At 42.1% G+C, this 19,661-nt stretch overlaps 1 protein-coding gene across 3 annotated transcripts; it reads left to right on the top strand.

Annotated features, from left to right (window-relative positions):
- Positions 1–458: 458 nt before the first annotated feature.
- pdgfra (platelet-derived growth factor receptor, alpha polypeptide) lies at positions 459–19,372 on the top strand. 3 transcript variants are annotated; one of them, XM_034229771.1, is made up of 29 exons: positions 459–679; positions 2,929–3,010; positions 3,103–3,393; positions 3,578–3,838; positions 4,247–4,386; positions 5,307–5,469; positions 5,879–6,071; positions 6,499–6,614; positions 6,817–7,113; positions 7,205–7,471; positions 7,722–7,852; positions 7,960–8,128; positions 8,233–8,422; positions 8,553–8,668; positions 8,801–8,927; positions 9,052–9,248; positions 10,409–10,503; positions 10,871–11,003; positions 11,304–11,408; positions 11,961–12,065; positions 12,445–12,598; positions 13,293–13,444; positions 13,735–13,850; positions 14,400–14,522; positions 14,633–14,744; positions 14,838–14,937; positions 15,113–15,218; positions 15,895–16,130; positions 17,465–19,372. In XM_034229771.1, the coding sequence occupies exons 2-29, from the start codon at positions 2,947–2,949 to the stop codon at positions 17,610–17,612; spliced, it is 4,407 nt and encodes a 1,468-aa protein (XP_034085662.1). In that variant the 5' UTR covers positions 459–679; positions 2,929–2,946; the 3' UTR covers positions 17,613–19,372. The 3 variants fall into 3 exon arrangements, with proteins under 3 accessions (XP_034085662.1, XP_034085661.1, XP_034085664.1); XM_034229770.1 differs by having other exon boundaries at positions 11,955–12,065; XM_034229773.1 differs by lacking the exons at positions 459–679; positions 2,929–3,010; positions 3,103–3,393; positions 3,578–3,838 and having other exon boundaries at positions 4,247–4,382; positions 5,302–5,469; positions 11,955–12,065.
- The last annotated feature ends 289 nt before the right edge of the window (positions 19,373–19,661 follow it).

Raw genomic sequence — 19,661 nt, 5'->3', positions numbered from 1 at the left:
TGCTTGTGATATGGTGGTGTTGGAGCGCCCTCTATGAGTTCAGCGCTCCACTCTTCCCAGTTTGACTGCTGCACAATAACTGTGTCTATTTGCTGAGATGCCCTTCTTTATTCAGAAAATTAGTAAAAAGTGCAAAATTGTATATTTTGATGCTTGGTAAAATTGACTGCATACCATATACACACACAGAACAAGAATTTCAGAAAGTGAAGTCTATGCAGATGGAACATAACAATCTCAAAAACACATCAGATCTACTTCAGTCCTCCAAAAATGCTCTCATTATAAACTCCATGAAAATGCAAATCTGTTTTTCTCCAGGGATATTCGTCTGCATGTTTCCCCTAAAAAGACTCTTACTTTGAAAAGGGGTCCAGCGCTCGAAGGGAGGAGAGGGGGGTGTCATTTCCTGAGAGTTATTTACTTTGAGCCAGATGATTACTTTTTTCGGAGGGAGGAGGGAGGACTGTAACATTGAATCAGTTACAGGTCGCTTAGCTGGAGCGCAGTTGTGAGGACGGTCGAGGATGCGGACAGAGGGTTGCACATATGCTCTCACAGCGCAGGATCTCTGAGGATTATAGCCGCTGCAAAGGACCCTTACTGCGCTTTTTGGAGCGACCAATTCACTGTGGATATACTTACACGAAAGGAATATAAAGAGGGGATTACTAAAAAGGTAATTGAAAGGCTGCTGGGATCCAAAAGATGATTGAAACACAATTCTACTCAGTCTTTTGTATAAAACGTTTAGGGTGTTTTTTGTATCGAGTAGAGCGTTATGCATATTACATAGAAGTATACGCTAGATGTCTAATAGGAGTTTAATTGCAGTTTTAATTAATTGATCCAATTATAACAATATTCACCATTCTGAAAATGTTTCTGGAAAAGTTATATTCAGTTATTTGAGAATGCACTGCTGTAATGGATAGTTTTATGCAACTTCTGCAAAAGGCAATGCATTTTCTTTTAGATTAGATTTATATTCCCCATGCACCATATGGTCTCACCCCTGGACGCCGTGCAGGGAGATGTCCCTGACTCTGCGGGATAAAAGCGCTCGGTTTCGGCCTCACAGCTGGAGGTGTCACCTCGAAATGTGAAGGCACCATTGTTGGATGCTGCCTGGCATGTAATAGGAAACACATTGGGAAATGTTCATCACATTGTTTTCTCGTCTGCCCGTGGAATGTGAGGAATTAAAACGGAAAATCGGCACTGAGGCACTGGACTGAGCCTGACTGCTCAGAGCTACAGCTGAATGGATTCAAAAGGAGGAAAGAAGAACTTAGTGTGGAACTACAACGCATTCTTTATTAACCACCCTGCTGTGTCACCAACGGTTTTTGCCTAGGAATACTGCTTGTGGTCAAAAAATCTAGACAAAGAAATAAACAAAAACAATTTTCATGGTAAATGCACAATTGCCTTTTTGGACGGATGTTCTTTTCAAAGAAATCAATGGATTAAAATGAACCATGTCACCGTGAGTGGAGGGCAGAAAGTTGAGACAAGCCTTATCAGCTGTTGCTCAAATATTTCCAGCAGCACGATGCATTTGCTATCTGCCACAATTGTTGAGTGGCTTGCTGGGACACGGGAATAAAAGAAGGACATGCAAGCAGTCTGACTGCCACTCCAGGGTTAGTTAGATTTACGCGCAGTGGCTGCAGGATCCTCGCCAAAGCCAACGCAACATTCCTTTATTGAAATTGTTTGAGACAAGGCGTGTGCACAAACACGTCAACAAGCATTAGGCTTTTTGTCAGCTATTCCCACGCGGATATGCACTTTTGTGCGAGTTGCGTCCGCTAATTATAGAGTTAAAGAAACCCAGGTTGCATAATTTAGGCCGGTTAGAACGAACCAGAGCGCAAAGCCACAGGAAGCTATGCAAGGGCCAAACGGTTTTTATTGTTTGGTGACATTGTCCATGGAAGATACAGAATATCCACAAAGGTCCCCTGAAAAGGAATGGACACAATCAGAAATGTGAAGTTAATAAATGTTAAATAACTTACAAAGCAGAGGTGGTTTGTTTTGGAATTGGAGAAGAACAGATAATGTTTAGAATACGTTTTTTTTGTGAGCGCCTCATGTGTGGCCCCTGATTCTAGATCAGACAGACATAATGGAAAACAGACAGACAGACAGACAGAGAAAAGGTTATATCCGCTGCAGGAATTCTTGACAAAACTAAGTCTGAGAAGATATCTGAAATTAGTTAATAAATATTACTAAACTTGATATTGTCTTAATAAGTCAAATCAAACAATAAAAGGACATTCATAACTGCATTTTAGTTTAAAAAACAAAAACGGTTTTAGTCAAAGCAATAAAAAGGAAATGTTCTTCAATGAGACGAAACAAATACAACTTAGAAAGGCGACCCAACAAACTGGATACAATGAGATTCAAAGAGGCTCAGTGCCCTCAAAAGCTGGACTGTGTCGCCCTCTAGCGGCGGTCCCCATGTTCAGCACGAGCGCAGCAGCCAGAACCGACTTGCCTCTGTAACATATCCAACATCCTGACGCATTGGAATTTACCGTCTTGTTATCTTCACCCTCATCCTACGAAAAATAATTAATGTAGCCCTGTGATAAATGTAACAGTGTAACTTTTTTCAGCACTGAAATGAGGTGGGAGACCATACGTTTCGCTGCCAAGTTCCACAAATCCCTCTAGAAATATCTGGGTTTATTATATCAGAGGCATGATAGCGGCAAGGAGTCAGTGTTACTGCACGGCTTTGATTAACGGGGAAATAAGTCAATAAGCCAATGGTTTTATTGATTTAATCGTAATATTGTATAATTGTTTAGAATGTGGACACAATGTTATCACGTTTTATCAGGAATAAACATAAACCCAGATATGTTTGCTTTACTTGTTGACTAAATAATACGCTTTCTGTCTTTACAGGCCAGCACATCCATAGTCATGGATGGGGTAAAGGCCTCTCTCGTCTTTGGGGGTATGCTGGTGGTAGGCCTACTGGTTTCAGGTAAACATACAGTAGTAGCCCTATGCAAAAAACATTACTGTTTTTCACATGTTTTGAAAGTTTCTCTAAATGTTTTCAAAACTATCTTTCAGTTACTTCCGGACTGTCGCCACCTACCATTGTTTCCAACGAAGAAGAGTTCGTCCTGCAGCCCAATTCCGTGTTCAACATAAGCTGTACCGGTAAAAGAAACGTCATTTGGGCTGAACCCCTGCCGAAAAACACCTTTGTTTACCCGGGATACTACACGGCGACACTTTTCATTTACAACGCAACTGTAGAAAACACCGGCTACTACATGTGCACCTATCAAACACAGGAGGGTGACCTGGAGGACGAACCCGAAGAAGACAATGAGGCCGGAATATATGTCTTCGTCCCAGGTGAATGACATGTTTTGCCAAATCTGGTGCCAACTGTAATGGCTTTACTGTGCATAATATGGACATTTAAAGTGAGACACAGCAACAGCGACCACTGTTGCTTACATTAAGTTGATGATTTGATCACAAATATACCTTTGCACCCAAATCTCATAACTTAGATTACATTTTGTTTCACATCCAGATGCCCTGGCTCCCTTCGTCCCAGAAACCCCTGAAAACTTGGTAGTCCCAATGGAGACAGATGGGGTTCCCATCTCCTGCCGTGTGTCAGACCCCAACTCCCATGTCACCCTGAGGAGTGTCCCCAGTGGAGAGGACATGTCTGCCTTCTATGACCACAAAATGGGCTTCTTTGGAAGTCTCTCGCCTGGGCAGTACCAGTGTGAAACCTCAGTGAACGGCCACTCTATCAGAAGTGTTATTTACACTGTGGAGACTGAGGGTATGTTGAGACAACTATGCATTTATAGACCTTAGAATGCGGAAAAAAGGGACATTTCATAGATTTGGTTTAACATTTTCTTAAATTCTTCTGATGTTTTGCATTAAGAATCACTTTAAGTAACAGGATAATGATTAAGAAACTGCACAGCTGGAATCACTCCTCGATTGTGTTTACCATTAGAGCGCTGCATGGTGATCTCACTGCATGACTGCCATGACATTATGTCATTATCACAGAGGGAGATGATTTAACACGTCTGTTTTCACTCTAAGTGTGAGTAAGTGAGTAATGACGACCTACTGAGCCACCTCTCGGTGATAAATGAGCTCATGGTTATCAGGTTGTCACTATCTTGGGACCTGTGAGATGACGGTGCTGATATCTGCTCTCTGGTGGTTCCTCTAGTCCCTGCTGAGATGGACAATTTTGACGTGGAAGTAAAAGCCAGTGAGGAGACGGTGAGAGCAGGGCAGTCCTTTAACATCACGTGTGTCGCTCCCATTGGACTGGACTTTCAGCAGCAGTGGCTCCATCCCAAAAAACAGGCAAGATGCAGCCCATTTCCTCTCTGTGTTTTTTTTAATGTCTTTTCAATGTAGTCTCCAATATGGCTTCATCCATAATCAGCTTGAACTTCCCAGCCTTCTTGTCCTTTTTCCTTCAACCCTTTGTCATATGTCCATGTCATTTCCTACGCGGCAGCACTGAGCCTTAAATTAGCGAATAATGGTTTTGGACCTAAACCTACTTCAGCAGTGGCAAGTGAAATATAGCTCTAAGAATGGCCCTTAGTGGTTACAAAGTATGTGTTAGGAAAGCAGTGACTGAATGTTGTGTCTTCATTATGAGGACCTAGGCCAAACGGCTTTTTCTGCAGTTAACCCAATTTATGCAAGATGCTAACGGGAATTTCAGGACAAATGGCCTGAGGAGAGTAGGCAGTTCAAAAGAAGGAAAAACAGGATAGTAAATCCTTTGACCCCAGTAACCTAAATACTCGTAGGACAGATGTCTGCACATGACAGCCAGCTTAACATTTAATGCTTTTGAAGTGTTAGCTGAAAGGATATGAAAGAGTTTCATGTGCTTTTTAGTTTTGTTTATATTTATATTCACATTCTTAATCTATATAACACGTTGTCTGTTATTCTACGTGGGATTCCTTTAAGCCCTTTTCCAGAGACGGTCAGGGTAGGAACGCTGGAGTCTTGACTCCTGGTTTTGTTCTCAGTTGCAATTACAGACTTTTAAAAGACCCTGTGATCCTGATTTATCTCCTGTGGCCTAGCAAGTGTTTTAACCATTAGCCTCGAGCAACACGACGTGTGCACCAGTTCTCATACATTGTACTTGTTAAACGGAAGAACACTGACAGATAAAACATTGAAATATCCTATAACTCAGATATATTTTTTGTTCCGATGAGTAGGATCTCAAATCTATATTATTCTTCTGCTTTGAATAGGCTATGGGTGCAGTTCAGATAAAGGAAACCTCTCTTGACGGGGTCATCTACACCCTCAGTATCCCAAAAGCCACCTCTCAGGACAGCGGCAGCTACGAGTGCTCCGTCACCCACATCATCAGCGGCGAGGTCAGAGTCAGCAGTGTGGCTGTCACCGTCTTTGGTAAGTCTTTGTCTATTCAGAATACATTTTAATACGTTTCAGGGAACTGTTAATATGTGATCACACCGCTTTCTTACATCCACTTAATGTTATATCATCATCATTCAGATACTTTTGCCCTGGCCTTACATACAGTATGTGCACATGGTGCTCTTTGTGCTGTGTGGAAGTCATTTTCTGCCATCCGACCGTAAAGATTCACCTCTGCTTTCAACATTAGCTACTATGTTTTATGGGATGGCTCCAGCAGATGTGTTTCAAGCAGCAGGCCTTCATTTTACCTTTCTGTCTCTCCACCTGCATCTCAATCCTCACTGCGCTGTCCTGCTGTAGCTTTAGTCACTGAATCCTAGACTCAACCCATTTTAATCTCCCTTTTTGTTTACTTATTTCCTGTTTCTCTCTTCAGAAGAAAACTCCTTTGTGGCAGTGGATCACAGCGGGATTCAAACATCAGAATTTGTCAGCCTGTTAGAGGAGACAGAGTATACCATCCTCATTAATGCCTACCCAAACCCTAAAGTGTCCTGGCTGAAAGACGGCAAAGCCATGCCACAGACCTACTACATCTTCACCAAAACAAGCCACCTCGAAGGAAATCGGTGAGATATAATGTTAATGTTTTGCGATATATTGAAAGATCAATGGATGAGGCTTTAACATTTTAGTTATCACAGCTGGTATACAGTTCCAGAACTAGTATGACATCTTTGAAAATACATTTATTTTCAACATTAGCATTTATTTTATGCTAATCTAAAATCTAACTAATCTAAAACTGAAAACAGGGAAACCAATAGCTCTGTCTACCAGCAAAGCTCACCAGTCAACATGCTCATGTTTGTTCTGCTAAAAACAAACAATTTCATTCACCAATGTCCAGGGGACTAATTCTAACTACGAGCAGTAACTTCCTAAAGGAATAGTCCAATACATAACCTCCTATAAAACTACAATGTGTAATTTTAACACTTTTAAAGCATACAAAAATCAATGAGCTTAATATGTGCTTTTATTTTCTTCTCACAGGTATCAAAGCATTCTGACATTACGGCAGCCTTTGGTGAAAGACAACGGGAATTATACCATTACAGCCATCAGTGGCTCTCGCACTGCTCACTTCTCCTTTACCCTCAAAGTGAAAGGTAAGATAGATAGATAGATAGATAGATAGATAGATAGATAGATAGATAGATAGATAGATAGATAGATAGATAGATAGATAGATAGATAGATAAGATAGATAAGATAGATAAGATAGATAAGATAGATAGATAGATAGATAGATGGATTGATTGATTTATGATCTATGACTGAGTAATTACATGTTACTTTACTTTTCTACAGCTCCCACTGCAATGATGTTCCCACCATCCTCGGGCCCTGTGCTGCTGCCACAGGTGGAGGAGATGGTAGTGCCCCTCCACACTCCTTTCACCTTGACCTGTCGGGGAGAGGCAAAACTAGCCTGGGTTACGCCGCTGGATGTGCACGAGCAAACACAAGAGGACAACAGCGGCCTTTTTGTCACCACCATCACTGTGGACAACGCCAGTGCAATGCACACTGGCTACTACACCTGCTCCTACACCAGAAATACCACTGAGGACACAGAGGACAGCAGCATCTACATCTATGTGCCAGGTACACAGCAGATATGAGCGTGTGTGTTTTTATAATTTGACTTTATTGACTTGTATTTGGTTTATTAACTTTTTTTTTTACTCCAAAACAGATCCAGACGTTCCCTTTGTGACCTCCTTGGTTCCTTTTGGCAACCATGTGCTGTCGGACCAAGAGGAGATGGAGATTCAATGCCGGGTGTCTGATCCCAGTGCTAACGTGACCCTGGTTAACGTTGACACCCAGCTACCTGTGCCCAGCTTTTATGACAGCAAGAGGGGCGCTTTGGGAGTATTCACTGCTGGTACCTACGTCTGTAAGGCTCTAGTAAACGGAGAGGAACGCGACAGCGAGGAATACATCGTCCACGGCTGGACAGGTGTGTGTGTGTGTGTGTGTGTGTGTGTGTGTGTGTGTGTGTGTGTGTGTGTGTGTGTGTGTGTGTGTGTGTGTGTGTGTGTGTCTGTGTGTGTGTGTGTGTGTGTGTGAACTATACATCTTTGCAAGTAAATGTGTGTAAAGTCAAAACTACTTTTAAAATCGGACCTACCTTTGGAATTCTGCTCTGTGTTTTCTCGTGTGGATCTGTGCCCTCACACATTTTGTCCTGGCATATTGTTGTATCTCAGGTGGCGCTGCACTGCATGTTGAGCTGACAGCCAAACGCACTGCTCTGCTTGTGGGAGAAACCATCACAGTGAACTGTCTGGCTAGGGGATCTGAGATTCTGGAAGACCACTGGAAATACCCTGGAATACTGGTGAGAGCAAAGGTCATCCTATGCAGCGCAAAATAAGTGATCCATGTCCCAAAAGGCCTATTAAAAAAACTCAAAACATCTGCTGATGTTCCTTATCGTTTGAACAGGCTAATCGTGCTATCAAGACAGTGCATGAGAATAAGAGGGATCAGGAGATCCTTTACACCCTGACAATCCACAAGGCCTCAATCAAGGACAACGGCATCTACTCCTGCTCCATCACTGATATCATCAGTGATGACAGCCAGATAAAGGAACTAGCCATTCGAGTTTTTGGTATGAAATCTTTATTATGTTTACTTGGTATTATCTAATAAATGTGTCTCTTTCCTGTGGTGATGAACTATTACTGATTGTTGGCCTCTCCTCTTTTCTAACAGCAAGTAGGTTTTTGTCCATCACACCGGAGTTCGGGGAATATGAATCGGCAGAGCTGGATGAGGTTCGGGAGTTCAGGGCTGAAATCAGTGCTTTCCCCAGTGCTCATGTCACCTGGCTGAAGGACGGCATCCCACTGAGCGACGTGACGGCGGAGATCACCACCAGCCTCCGGCAGCTCAGCGAGACCAGGTGAGTGTAATGACAAGCTCAAAGTTAACATTCTCACACATTAACCAGGCCTGTCATTAGGGTTTAGTGCGATAATGAACTTCTATTACTGTGTGTTTATTGCAGTTTCGTTTTTTGTTGCTCTGTTTAGCTACTTGAGTGTTCTTACCCTGATCCGGGCCAAAGAGGAGGACAGCGGGAACTACACCATCCGAGTGGAAAATGGAGAACATATTCGTGACGTCGGGTTAAACCTGGAGGTCAAAGGTAAGAGAGAGGAATGCCCCAAACCCTTCATTACCTTTATGTTCTTAGATACCGCTGTCACAACCTTTTGGCCCAGTTACAGTTTGTCTTTTCCTCACATATTTACACACACTCTGTCGGACTATGTTACAGTTCCTGCAGTTATTCTGGACCTGATGGACATCCACCATGGCTCAGCCAAAGGCCAGGCTGTGGTGTGCATAACCAGAGGGCAGCCCACTCCTGTGGTGGAGTGGTTCGTCTGCAAGAACATCAAACAGTAAGTCTTCTTTAGTGCAATGATCTTCTGCTCGTCAGCCAACAGAAATAACTTTTATTCCAGATACATGAAGTCACTCGTCTCTAAATTAATAATATATCTGTCTTCTGTTTTTTACATTAAGCTGTGCCAATGACTCGTCTTCCTGGGTGCCCCTCCCCGCCAACTCCACGGGGATCACAATGGATTCGCGCTTTGACGAGGAGAATAATCTGGAGAGTCAAGTCACGTTTGGTCATCTGGAAAGCACGCTGGCAGTGCGCTGCCTCGCCAGGAACGAAATGGCCGCCGTCAGCAGGGAGGTCAAACTGGTGTCCAATGGTAATAATACCTTGAATGTAACAACCCTTTTCATGGCAGACACAGTCATAACATTACAATACATTACAACTTACGTTACACAAGGTCACCAATACAACATACAACGTGTAACAAAAGACAACTAATGAAAACATCAACAAAGTGAGCAATAGAGCAGCTAGTGTAGTTGGAGCAGTTCAATTGAGTAAGCTTTAGTTAAAAAATATATTTTTTGATCAGATTTGTATTCTGAAAAGAGTGAGTTCCAAGGTTTGGGTACAGCTTTAGAGAACAGCCCTGGGACCCATTGTTTTATGGCTGGTTGTTGTAAGAACACACACACATGGTTGTTGGTTTCCCTTTTCCACTCAAATCAGCTTTTAAATGGACCTGTGAGGTTGTTGTTTCCACCTTGGTTCCTCTGATGTTCCTTCCAGTCCCAACACTCATAGTGCGATAGGCTGTGTGAGTGCCTGTGTTTAGTGCCGGCTTAGTGCTGTCAGTGTTACAGCAGCTGTCACATGATGAGTTTGTGGTGAGACAGCTGATAGGGGGCTGTGCTTTAACCGTGAGGAAGGGGCCTTTTTCTGACAGCTAAGCAAGTGATCATTTGGGCATTTGGTCCGACCAGATGAGCTTTACACCCCCACACTCACCCCCTACCCCTACGCCTGCTCCTTCTCAACCTAAGTGCCTGCACTCCTCCCCCACCTTCCCTGTTATCTTACCAGCATACCTTTTGGTCCTGTTAAAAAATACAGCCGATGGATCTATTAGTTGTAGAGGCCTGACAGAAGATCTTTATCATGCAACAAGCGGAACACAAAAGGAAGTATCACAATATTTGTGTTATATCTATATCTATGCCAAAGTATTTACACAATGAGATTTTGATACATAATCAACATTAATTTGGATATAATGACTGAATGGCAAGGCAAATTATGTAATAGTCTGGTGACTGTAATGCAGCATTAAAAATAGGAAAAGACACATATGCAACATGACGATAACCAACAACTAATAACATATCATACACACATATCGATATAATATCTATGTATTGCCCAGACCTAATTGCAAGCATTTCATGTTGTCATGACACCGGACATATGTTAGATCCATGTGTTGAATGTGATCTCCATCTAATATGTGTGCCCGCTGGCTCTCCTCCCGAACAGGCCCTCACCCAGAGCTGACTGTAGCTGCTGCTGTGCTGGTGCTCCTGGTCATTGTCATCATCTCACTCATTGTCTTGGTTATTATCTGGAAACAGGTACTGTTACCACCATTCTGCGTTCATTCTCACATATTCCCTCTCACATCTATGCTTCTACTCTCCCACATGTTTATGTATTTTGGGAACATTGCAAAATCTAGCCTTGTTTTCAGATACAGACCGCAATCTTAAAATAAATGATGATTGTGGTTTATGTCAACTAACAATGTTTAGGAACTATCCACAAAATAACAACAATACTATCCAGAGTAAAAGTATCTTGAGCTCATAAATTAAATACAATTTAGAGGCAGAGTTTGCAAGGCTAGGAGAAAATAGCTGAAAATTGAAAAATGTCCCAAATTCCAAATATATGGAAGAAGCACATCAAGAGTTTTAACCTTATCTGTGTTTTGTCTTACAGAAACCACGGTATGAGATCCGCTGGAGGGTCATAGAGTCTGTGAGCCCAGACGGCCATGAGTACATCTATGTGGATCCCATGCAGCTTCCCTACGACTCCAGATGGGAATTCCCCCGTGACAGACTTGTGCTCGGTAAGCCGACTGTTATTTACAATGTGCTAAATGCTGTATCCTTGTCTCAGTGGCCACCATGCAGGGATGTTCTGGCCACGAGGCTGCCATGAGCTTATCTCACTCGGGCAGAAGGGGTTTTCTGGCTGGAGTTTGCTTTGACTCAGTGATCAAGGGGACATTCGGCCACTGAAAGAGTCACAGTAGAGAAAGCAGAGGCCTCTGAAGTTATCAGCTGTGTTTGCATGACTGTGTTTTATGCAGGATATTTTTGCTTTTCGTTATTATTAATCAATTCCATTGCTGTTATGTTTTCCTCAGGTCGTATCCTTGGCTCTGGAGCCTTTGGGAAGGTGGTCGAGGGCACTGCTTACGGACTCAGCCGCTCCCAACCTGTCATGAAGGTGGCAGTGAAAATGCTGAAACGTGAGTTTAACAGATTACAATTTGATTACAATTACAGAACATTTAAGCTATGATGCTGCCAGTCATCTGATATGTTTCTTTAAACCAGTAAAGGTCATTAGTTGGGGAATTGTTACTTCTGCAACTTAAATATACTACACATGAAACCTCACTTTTCTTTTACTTTTCTTCAATTTCAAGTATATTGCAAAGATGAATTTCTAATATCCATTTTGGCATTGTTTTATGACGTCTAATTGCCAAACAAGGGGGTGGACAGGTTAGAGAGCATAAAAACTCCTGTGACAAATGAATAAGCTTTAGGCCTGCTAACATGTAATACCAACATGTAGCAACACCACCCCTTGTAGCTGGTTTTACAATCGTATGCAGGACTCTGTACCTGTAGGGGCAAGATGGGAAAAATAGTGAAAGAAAGACATGCACAACTATAAAGGCATTTTCTACACAAAGATGAAGCTAATGATAGAAGTCTTGGCTGAATGAGGTTTGTTTGATGGTCTGATGTTGTGTGATGATAGTCACGGTTGCTGTGCCTTCTTTCAGCCACAGCGCGCTCCAGTGAGAAACAGGCCCTGATGTCTGAACTGAAGATCATGACTCATCTTGGACCACATCTCAACATTGTTAACCTCCTGGGAGCGTGCACCAAGTCAGGTGAATAATACACACCCACATTTGAATTATAAAGACACACACACACTCCTTCATTGGCAAACACATACTGTATAATAACTGTCAGGTTAACCATTGTTGCCTTTCCCTTGCAATTTAATCACTGCTTTCAATTGAAAAAAAACACCCACATACTGCCTAAACCTGCATTCACAGGAATTTGTACACATTTACAGCTCTAACAGCCAAAAAGATTGACAGCCTTGTCTCCACTCTTGGTGGGTGTGGTATTTTAATAGGCTTTTTATGGGAAAGTGGAGGCTTGCCCTCTTGACTGTGCTTTTAGCATTTACGAGCCTCTGATAAGATTAGCCTGCAGACTGACGCCGATGCATGACTTTATCTGCTGTTTTGTTCCCAGGCCCTATCTACATTATCACTGAATACTGCTTCTACGGGGACCTGGTCAACCATCTGCACAAGAACAGGGAGAACTTCATCAGCCTGAACCCAGAGAAAAGTAAAAAAGAGATGGATATCTTTGGAATCAACCCAGTGGATGAGAGTAGCAGGAGGTAACGATTATACCTTTCACAGTTTGCATGCATGCAGTTACAAATGCACTATTTATTTCTGGAATTATCCTTGTGATTCCGACACTTATTGTGTTTGGAAAATATGAAATAATAGACACACAAATTACACTTTTTCCATCATTTCACTCCCTCTTAGCCACTCCCGAATATTACAGCCATCGTCAAAACAATTTGCACAATCGTCTCTCACACACTAATTCTCTCCCCTGCCCCTTAATCTGTAACTCTATCGCCATTTTCGCCATGGTTGAGGATTGTCTGGCGTCTTCACCTAATCAAATCGCAGTCTGAAGTGGTTTCAGCTTTCAACCTAATTTCATTGTAATGGGGGTACCTGTTAATTCTGTTCGCTCAGACGTTCATGGTGAAACAGCAGCCCTCCATTTCCCTCTGAGGCTCATCTGTGTTGATGGATGACTCAGTGACCACACCTCGAATTGACCATAACATGATTTAATCCCGGCTACCATGTTAGGCTCAACCACATCTTCCTCTAAATCTAGCCAGAGGGAGGGAGAGGATTTAAAGGCACACGCACATTGACAAACACACAATAGAGGGCTGAAAAACATAATGTTGTATCACTATTGTGTTTCATGTGGTTCAATGTCCCCACAGCATGTCCTCGCCTCATCACTAACAGCCTTTATTTCTCTTTTATCTTTGCACACAGCTATGTGATTCTGTCCTTTGAGAGCAAAGGAGACTACATGGATATGAAGCAGAGTGACAACACTCAGTATGTTCCCATGCTGGAGATGAACAATGCCTCTAAGTACTCAGACATCCAGAAATCTGACTATGACCACCCTCCCTCTCAGAAAGGTACGCATACACAGTTTCTCCCTGTCCTCCTTTCACTCTCTCCACTCTGTGTACTCACTTGACTTTACGGCTGTGTTTGAGTCTGTGTTGGTTAAGGGGTACTCCCTTGTCAGAATTTAGGACTGGTACAACCCTGTAATTATATGGAGAGGATAATTGTAGCACACACATAATAATGCCCGGTTTCTCCCTGCCATTAGTAAAACCAGTGTTTGAGCAGCCAGTACTATATTTACAATACATGATGAACATATACTCATGATGTTTTCTGTGTGTGTCTTCTAAACCAGAGGGCGAGATGGACGACCTGATGTCAGAGGACATTAACGAGGGCCTCACCACCACAGATCTGCTCAGTTTTACTTACCAAGTGGCCAAAGGCATGGAGTTCCTGTCTTCCAAAAATGTACGTCTTGTCCACAGAGGGAAAATGAATGAAAATGTTGTTTTTATATCCTCTCCATTTGTATAGTTGGGGTTTGCAAACCTCACATATACCCTGCAGCCTCACATACCCCTGCTTCCCACTGCTTGTGGATTGTGTCCTAAAATGGGACAGCGGTGCTGGCCAAAAGGGGGACAGAGACAATCAGCAGCTGTATGATAAGCAGTCGGGTGAAGGCTGCTGAGCCCACTCAGGAGAGAGGCCAGGGGCTGAATATAGTAGCAGCACAGCTAGGGCTAGAATTACCGGGCGGCCAGAAGCTAGTCATTCAGCTTCATAGTTATTATCCCTAAATATCCAGTGGTTACAGCCATCCCTCCTACTGGCATGTTTACACAAAGACCATGCTTTATAAAGAAATATGAAACAGTATTAAAAATGAACTCGGATGAATTCAAACCTAGTCGGGAGCCTTGGGAGCAAAATGTGTTTGGACTTGTGGAAATTGAGGCTTGAAAACAATGTGTATGATCATGAGCTGCTACTCACCTTTGCTTTTGCTTTTTGCAGTGTGTGCATCGGGACCTCGCTGCCAGGAATGTCCTCCTCTCTCAGGGCAAGATAGTGAAGATCTGTGACTTCGGACTGGCCCGAGACATCATGCATGACAACAACTATGTCTCCAAAGGGAGTGTAAGTCTCATAAATATCACTTAAACTTAGCTTTATTATATTTTCCATAAAGGTTTTGCCAACCATAAAGGTTTTGCCAACGTAAACATTTCCTCTCCTTCATCACACAGACTTTCCTGCCAGTGAAGTGGATGGCGCCAGAGAGTATTTTTGACAACATGTACACCAGTCTCAGTGATGTTTGGTCATACGGCATCCTGCTCTGGGAGATATTCTCCTTAGGTAAGCCCCCTGCAAACATCTATGAAAGAAAACAAATCCTTGACACTGTTGAAGTAGGATGATAAACTCATGAGAATCTCTTTTGATCTGAAGGTGGCACCCCATACCCAGGGATGGTCGTGGATTCAAGCTTCTACAACAAGATCAAGAGTGGATTCAGGATGTCCAAACCAGAGCACGCACCTGATGACGTGTACGTGATAATTCACACGATGACTGTACTGTTGCTGTGCATGACATGAAGCCTCCTTGACATCCTGATATATGAGGAATGCGTGATAAACAGTGGCTGACATGAGTCATGGCTAAATTACTGGGTGCAGGACAGGTCGTATTGTTCTCTATGTTAACATTGCCTGTTTTTTTAGGTATGAGATGATGATGAAGTGCTGGAACAGCGAGCAGGAAAAGAGGCCGACTTTCCTTGGTCTGAGTGAAACTGTTTCCACTTTGCTGCCCTCCAACTACAAGAAGGTGAGTCTCACGTGACCTCTCACGTCCTCCGACCTCTTTGAATTCTTAACACCTGCTTTTTAGTTATGCTACACATTATGTTCCTCTCTTTTTTGGGCATTTTATGGCTGATACGTTTTTTTAAACATCCTCCTCCATGCTTTTGTTTTTATTCACATTGCAGAGTAAGTACAGGTTACAAATAATTCAAATGCACTCTTTAAGTAGCAGGTTGGTCATTTCCCTTCCACTTCCCCTGAGAGTGCATTCGGAGTGTTTCTGTGGGCTCTGTGTTTTTCTGTAAAACACCAACCTACGAGTGATTAGAGTGCAAAAGAAGCAGCTGGATGTCAGAGCGGCTGCCCTCAGACCGGGTAATGACGCAGCTCCAGCTCTCTCCTCCACCACCCGACCTTCATTTCCCCCTTAAACTGCACACCGCACATGCACACAGCTTCACCTCTGCCTCTACAGAGTTCATTTTTGGGGGGCAGAGGAGGAACTGACGCTCACTCTAGCACCTGGGGGATAAATAGTATGTGTGATTTTCAGTTTTAACGCACCACCACCCATCTGCCAACACAACCAGTGATCACACGAATACATCAGATCTCCTAAGACATTGTGCCTTGTCTAAAATGTGCATTTGTATTATATTAAGCATTTCATAATAATGTTCATCTGTATTTCTTTGCAGCATTATGAGAGGGTGAACCATGACTTCCTGAAGAGCGACCACCCCGCTGTGACTCGGGTTTGCGTGGAAAACGACGACGCCTACATCGGCATCACCCAAAAGAGCCAGGGCAAGCTGAAGGACAGGGAAAGCGGCTTCGATGAGCAGCGGCTGAGCTCTGACAGCGGCTACATCATCCCCCTGCCAGACCTGGACCCCTTATCTGACGATGAATATGGAAAGAGGAACAGACACAGGTAAATAGAACCAAACATTTACCTCCGATACTCTTTGCTGTCTATTATAGAGGTTTCTTAAAGTGGGAGGCTGAGCTGCAAACAGTTTCAGGAAAGGCTAAGTGAATTGAAGTGAAGTAACAGTAGTAATGAAAAGAAGATCACGTAGAATAGCCTTACTTTTTGTCATTTGGTATAAGATTTACTTCAGGAATCTAGTGTTTTGGGGACATTTTGCAAAGTCAGAAACTAATAAAAGCCTTAAGATAGAACTTGAATGTAATCTGAAGTTGTTTCGATAGACAGTGATAGTGTTATGCTATCTTTTATCAATCAATCAATCAATCAACAACTTTATTAATCCCGCAAGGGGCAATTGGTTATGAGCAGCAGCTTATGTCATGTACACAGGCAGGAACATACAAGAAGAAAACACACAGATACACCCGGGAGCACAGATGTGGATAATTCCAATTTACACTATAAATAGTTCAAAGCATCACAATAATAAATAAATAAATAATCAAGTTAAAAAGCCTTTTCAAGAATGTAAAAGTTTGAGTGCAGAAGGGATGAATGATTTAGAAAAGCGATTAGTCCTTTGATCAGGTAGAGCATATCTACGCCCTGATGGCAACAGACGAAATTCATGTGAAAGTACATGACCTGGAGAGTTCAGAATGCTCTCTGCTTTCCGCAGAATCTGTTGGTTACAGAAGGAATTTAAGTCTCTCTGTTTCACGCCGATAATCTTGGAGCAGGTTTTAACAATGCTGTTCAGGCTGTTCCTGTCTTTCAGTGTAAGGCTATGGAACCAGCAGATAAAAGAAAAACAAATAAGGCTCTCAATGAATGCTTGGTAAAAACGACAAAGAATGAAAGGCCTGACAGAGAAAGAGTTCAGTTTGCGAAGAAGGTGCATTCTCTGTTGACCCCGCTTCAAAATACACTCAGTATTCACATCAAATTTGAGGTGGTCATCGAAAATGGTGCCCAAATATTTGTATGATGTGACCATTTCTACCTTGTCATTGTGTATGATGCACTCCTTAGGAACATCCTTGTGACGTCTAAAATCAATGATCAATTCCTGGGTTTTAGAGACATTTAAATCGAGAAAACTGTCATCACACCAGGAAATAAAAAAAACTTGGCTAATTCTTTGTGTGTCTATTAGATCATAACACAGTCATGATCCTATAGGCATGCAGGAGTTGAGCGAACCTAAACAAGTAAACTAATAGGAGGGTTTGGCTTTTTTAAAGCTTTGTCTGAGGGGAGGTCCCCAGTCTTATATTTGACAACCCATATTCACCACAGAAGACGCTAATCTGAGTTTTTCGTGTCTCCTGCAGCTCTCAGACCTCCGACGAGAGCGCCATTGAGACGGGCTCCAGCATCTCTACTTATGCTAAGCGCGAGGGTGAGACTCTGGAGGACATCACGCTGCTGGACGAGATGTGTCTGGACTGTAGTGACCTGGGGGAGGACAGCTTCCTGTGACAACTACCCAGCCTGTGGAGTAGAAGCAACAAGAAAACGGGTGTTAGGACACAGGAAACTAGAGAAACACTTGTAAATCAACCAAAGACTGGCTGGTGACCCTCTATCCCCTCCATTCCTTCTCCCTGACCGCCCGTTCAGAGGACAGAAAAAACCACTTCAATGTTTGGATGAGTCTGTGGTGACAGCACGGTACACGCTTTACTTCTCCCTGGACACTGCCCCCTGTTGGGCTGGAGGAGTGAGCGAGCATTAATGAGAACATGACATCAAGGACTCAAAGAACCACCGAGCCTGTGTGTTGGACATATCTAGATAGAAAAGATGAAAAAGATTGTGTTTTTAGTTAGCAGAGCTTTATTCTCGGGCATTCTCTGAACAGCAATATAAGCAAGAAGGGACGATTTCAACAAATTGGACTAAATTAACACCACAGGATATCGTTCAATAGGATATATTTAACCACTACTGATGCACTAAAATAAACGAGTCCAATACTAGCAACAGCATTGGCAGGTAAACTGACTTCACACTCACTCACTACAAGATAAGCACCTGATGCTGGCACAATCAGTAGCAAAACTCAGATTTGAAAGCACAAAATCTAGACTTTGTTTTTTGTACATGACTATATTCTTTTTTCAATATGTGCGGTAATTCAAATTTATTTTTGTACCTCATCATTATGTAAACATGTATTATTTGTGAATAACGAGTAGATGTTGACCATAGCTGTTTGAATGGTTATGAGAGTAGAGCTTTTGAGTACATGCATCTTTGCGGTGTCTCAAATACAACATAATGTTCTCAAATAATGATCATCATCCCTGATAAGGACTTCAGTCATATGTGTCATATGGGCTTTGAAAAACAAAACGAAGTGTGATTGTATTGTAAATAGATCGAGAGTTGTTTTATAAGAGAGACTTATTGGGAAACAGTATTTTATATAAGCACATATTAAGCGTCTGCACCCAAATTCAGCCACGTGGAGCCAATGGTTTGGATGAATCCATTAAAACAAAAATAAATATCACTCTTAACAAAAGGAAAAACTATGGAAACATTTGCTAAAATAGCATCATATAGTCTGAAAATATTACAAATATTCATGTTCCAATGTGTTCAAGTATGATATGGAGAGTTATCAATTTAAATAATTTAAAAAATGGAAAATGAAAGCAATCAAAGAGAAACCCAGCTCATCATGTCAATGAACACGGCAAAAAAAAAAATATATATCTCCAATAGCTTCACTAGCAGCTGTGTCCTCCTGTCTCATATTTTATCTAATGTCCTGACGTCTATTAGCAGGTTCTAGTTATAATAAGACACTAGATGGACTAGAGATGTATGTCGATCTGATGTTATACATCAGTTATGTGTAGACTGTGTAATCCTCTGTATCCTCCAGCTACTGTACCAGCTGTGCCACTGCCTTTGCCTCTTCCTGTTGACTGTGATATAATCTGCAATCATTTGTTGCACTTTTTGCTTTTTCCATATTGTTTTGGATGTTGCAGTAAAAAAAAAACAAGAAAAAAGTACTTCAGAAAGGTCTTGCTTTGGCTTTAGATGTGTAAAGCTGTGTGGATGTGAATGTTTGTGCAGCAGGTGAGTGATTTGTTGTTGACGGTACAGTATCTGTAACTATAGATAATCACACCCAATATGTCGATTTAATACTGTGTTTCATTATGCTACACCATGTACATTCAGATGATTTATATTTCAATAAATGATTTATAATGTAAAAAGAATAAGACTTGTCCTTGCTCACTGTGTTTTTAAAGTATCACACAACCAAATGGAACAAAATGAGTTACAGAAAATTATTTATGAGGCGCGTGTCTATGGAATGAGAGGAAATTGCCAAATAAATAACTTTATTGTTCAATTTTGTCAACAATGATATTGCATGCAACAGAATATTTAGCATTCCTGGACAAGAATAATGAGACTCATATTGTATATTTGGCAACATAACATATTGGTAAATAACATCAATGTGAATAATACAAGACTGGAAAAGGAAATGTGTTCTATATG

Source organism: Gymnodraco acuticeps, unplaced genomic scaffold (assembly GCF_902827175.1).
Source record: "Gymnodraco acuticeps unplaced genomic scaffold, fGymAcu1.1, whole genome shotgun sequence".
In the NCBI taxonomy this organism is placed as follows: domain Eukaryota; kingdom Metazoa; phylum Chordata; class Actinopteri; order Perciformes; family Bathydraconidae; genus Gymnodraco; species Gymnodraco acuticeps.
The sequence above is the reverse complement of the archived record's forward strand: the minus strand, read 5'-3'. Positions and strand labels throughout refer to the sequence as shown.

What these genes read in the sequence shown, in the direction of transcription:
- pdgfra (XM_034229770.1), top strand. Translation starts at nt 2,947, where the DNA reads ATGGATGGGGTAAAGGCCTCTCTCGTCTTTGGGGGTATGCTGGTGGTA. An exon ending in GGCTCCATCCCAAAAAACAG is followed by an intron (nt 4,387 to 5,306) that starts GCAAGATGCAGC and finishes TGCTTTGAATAG; the next exon opens with GCTATGGGTGCAGTTCAGAT. An exon ending in GGGAGCGTGCACCAAGTCAG is followed by an intron (nt 12,066 to 12,444) that starts GTGAATAATACA and finishes TTTTGTTCCCAG; the next exon opens with GCCCTATCTACATTATCACT.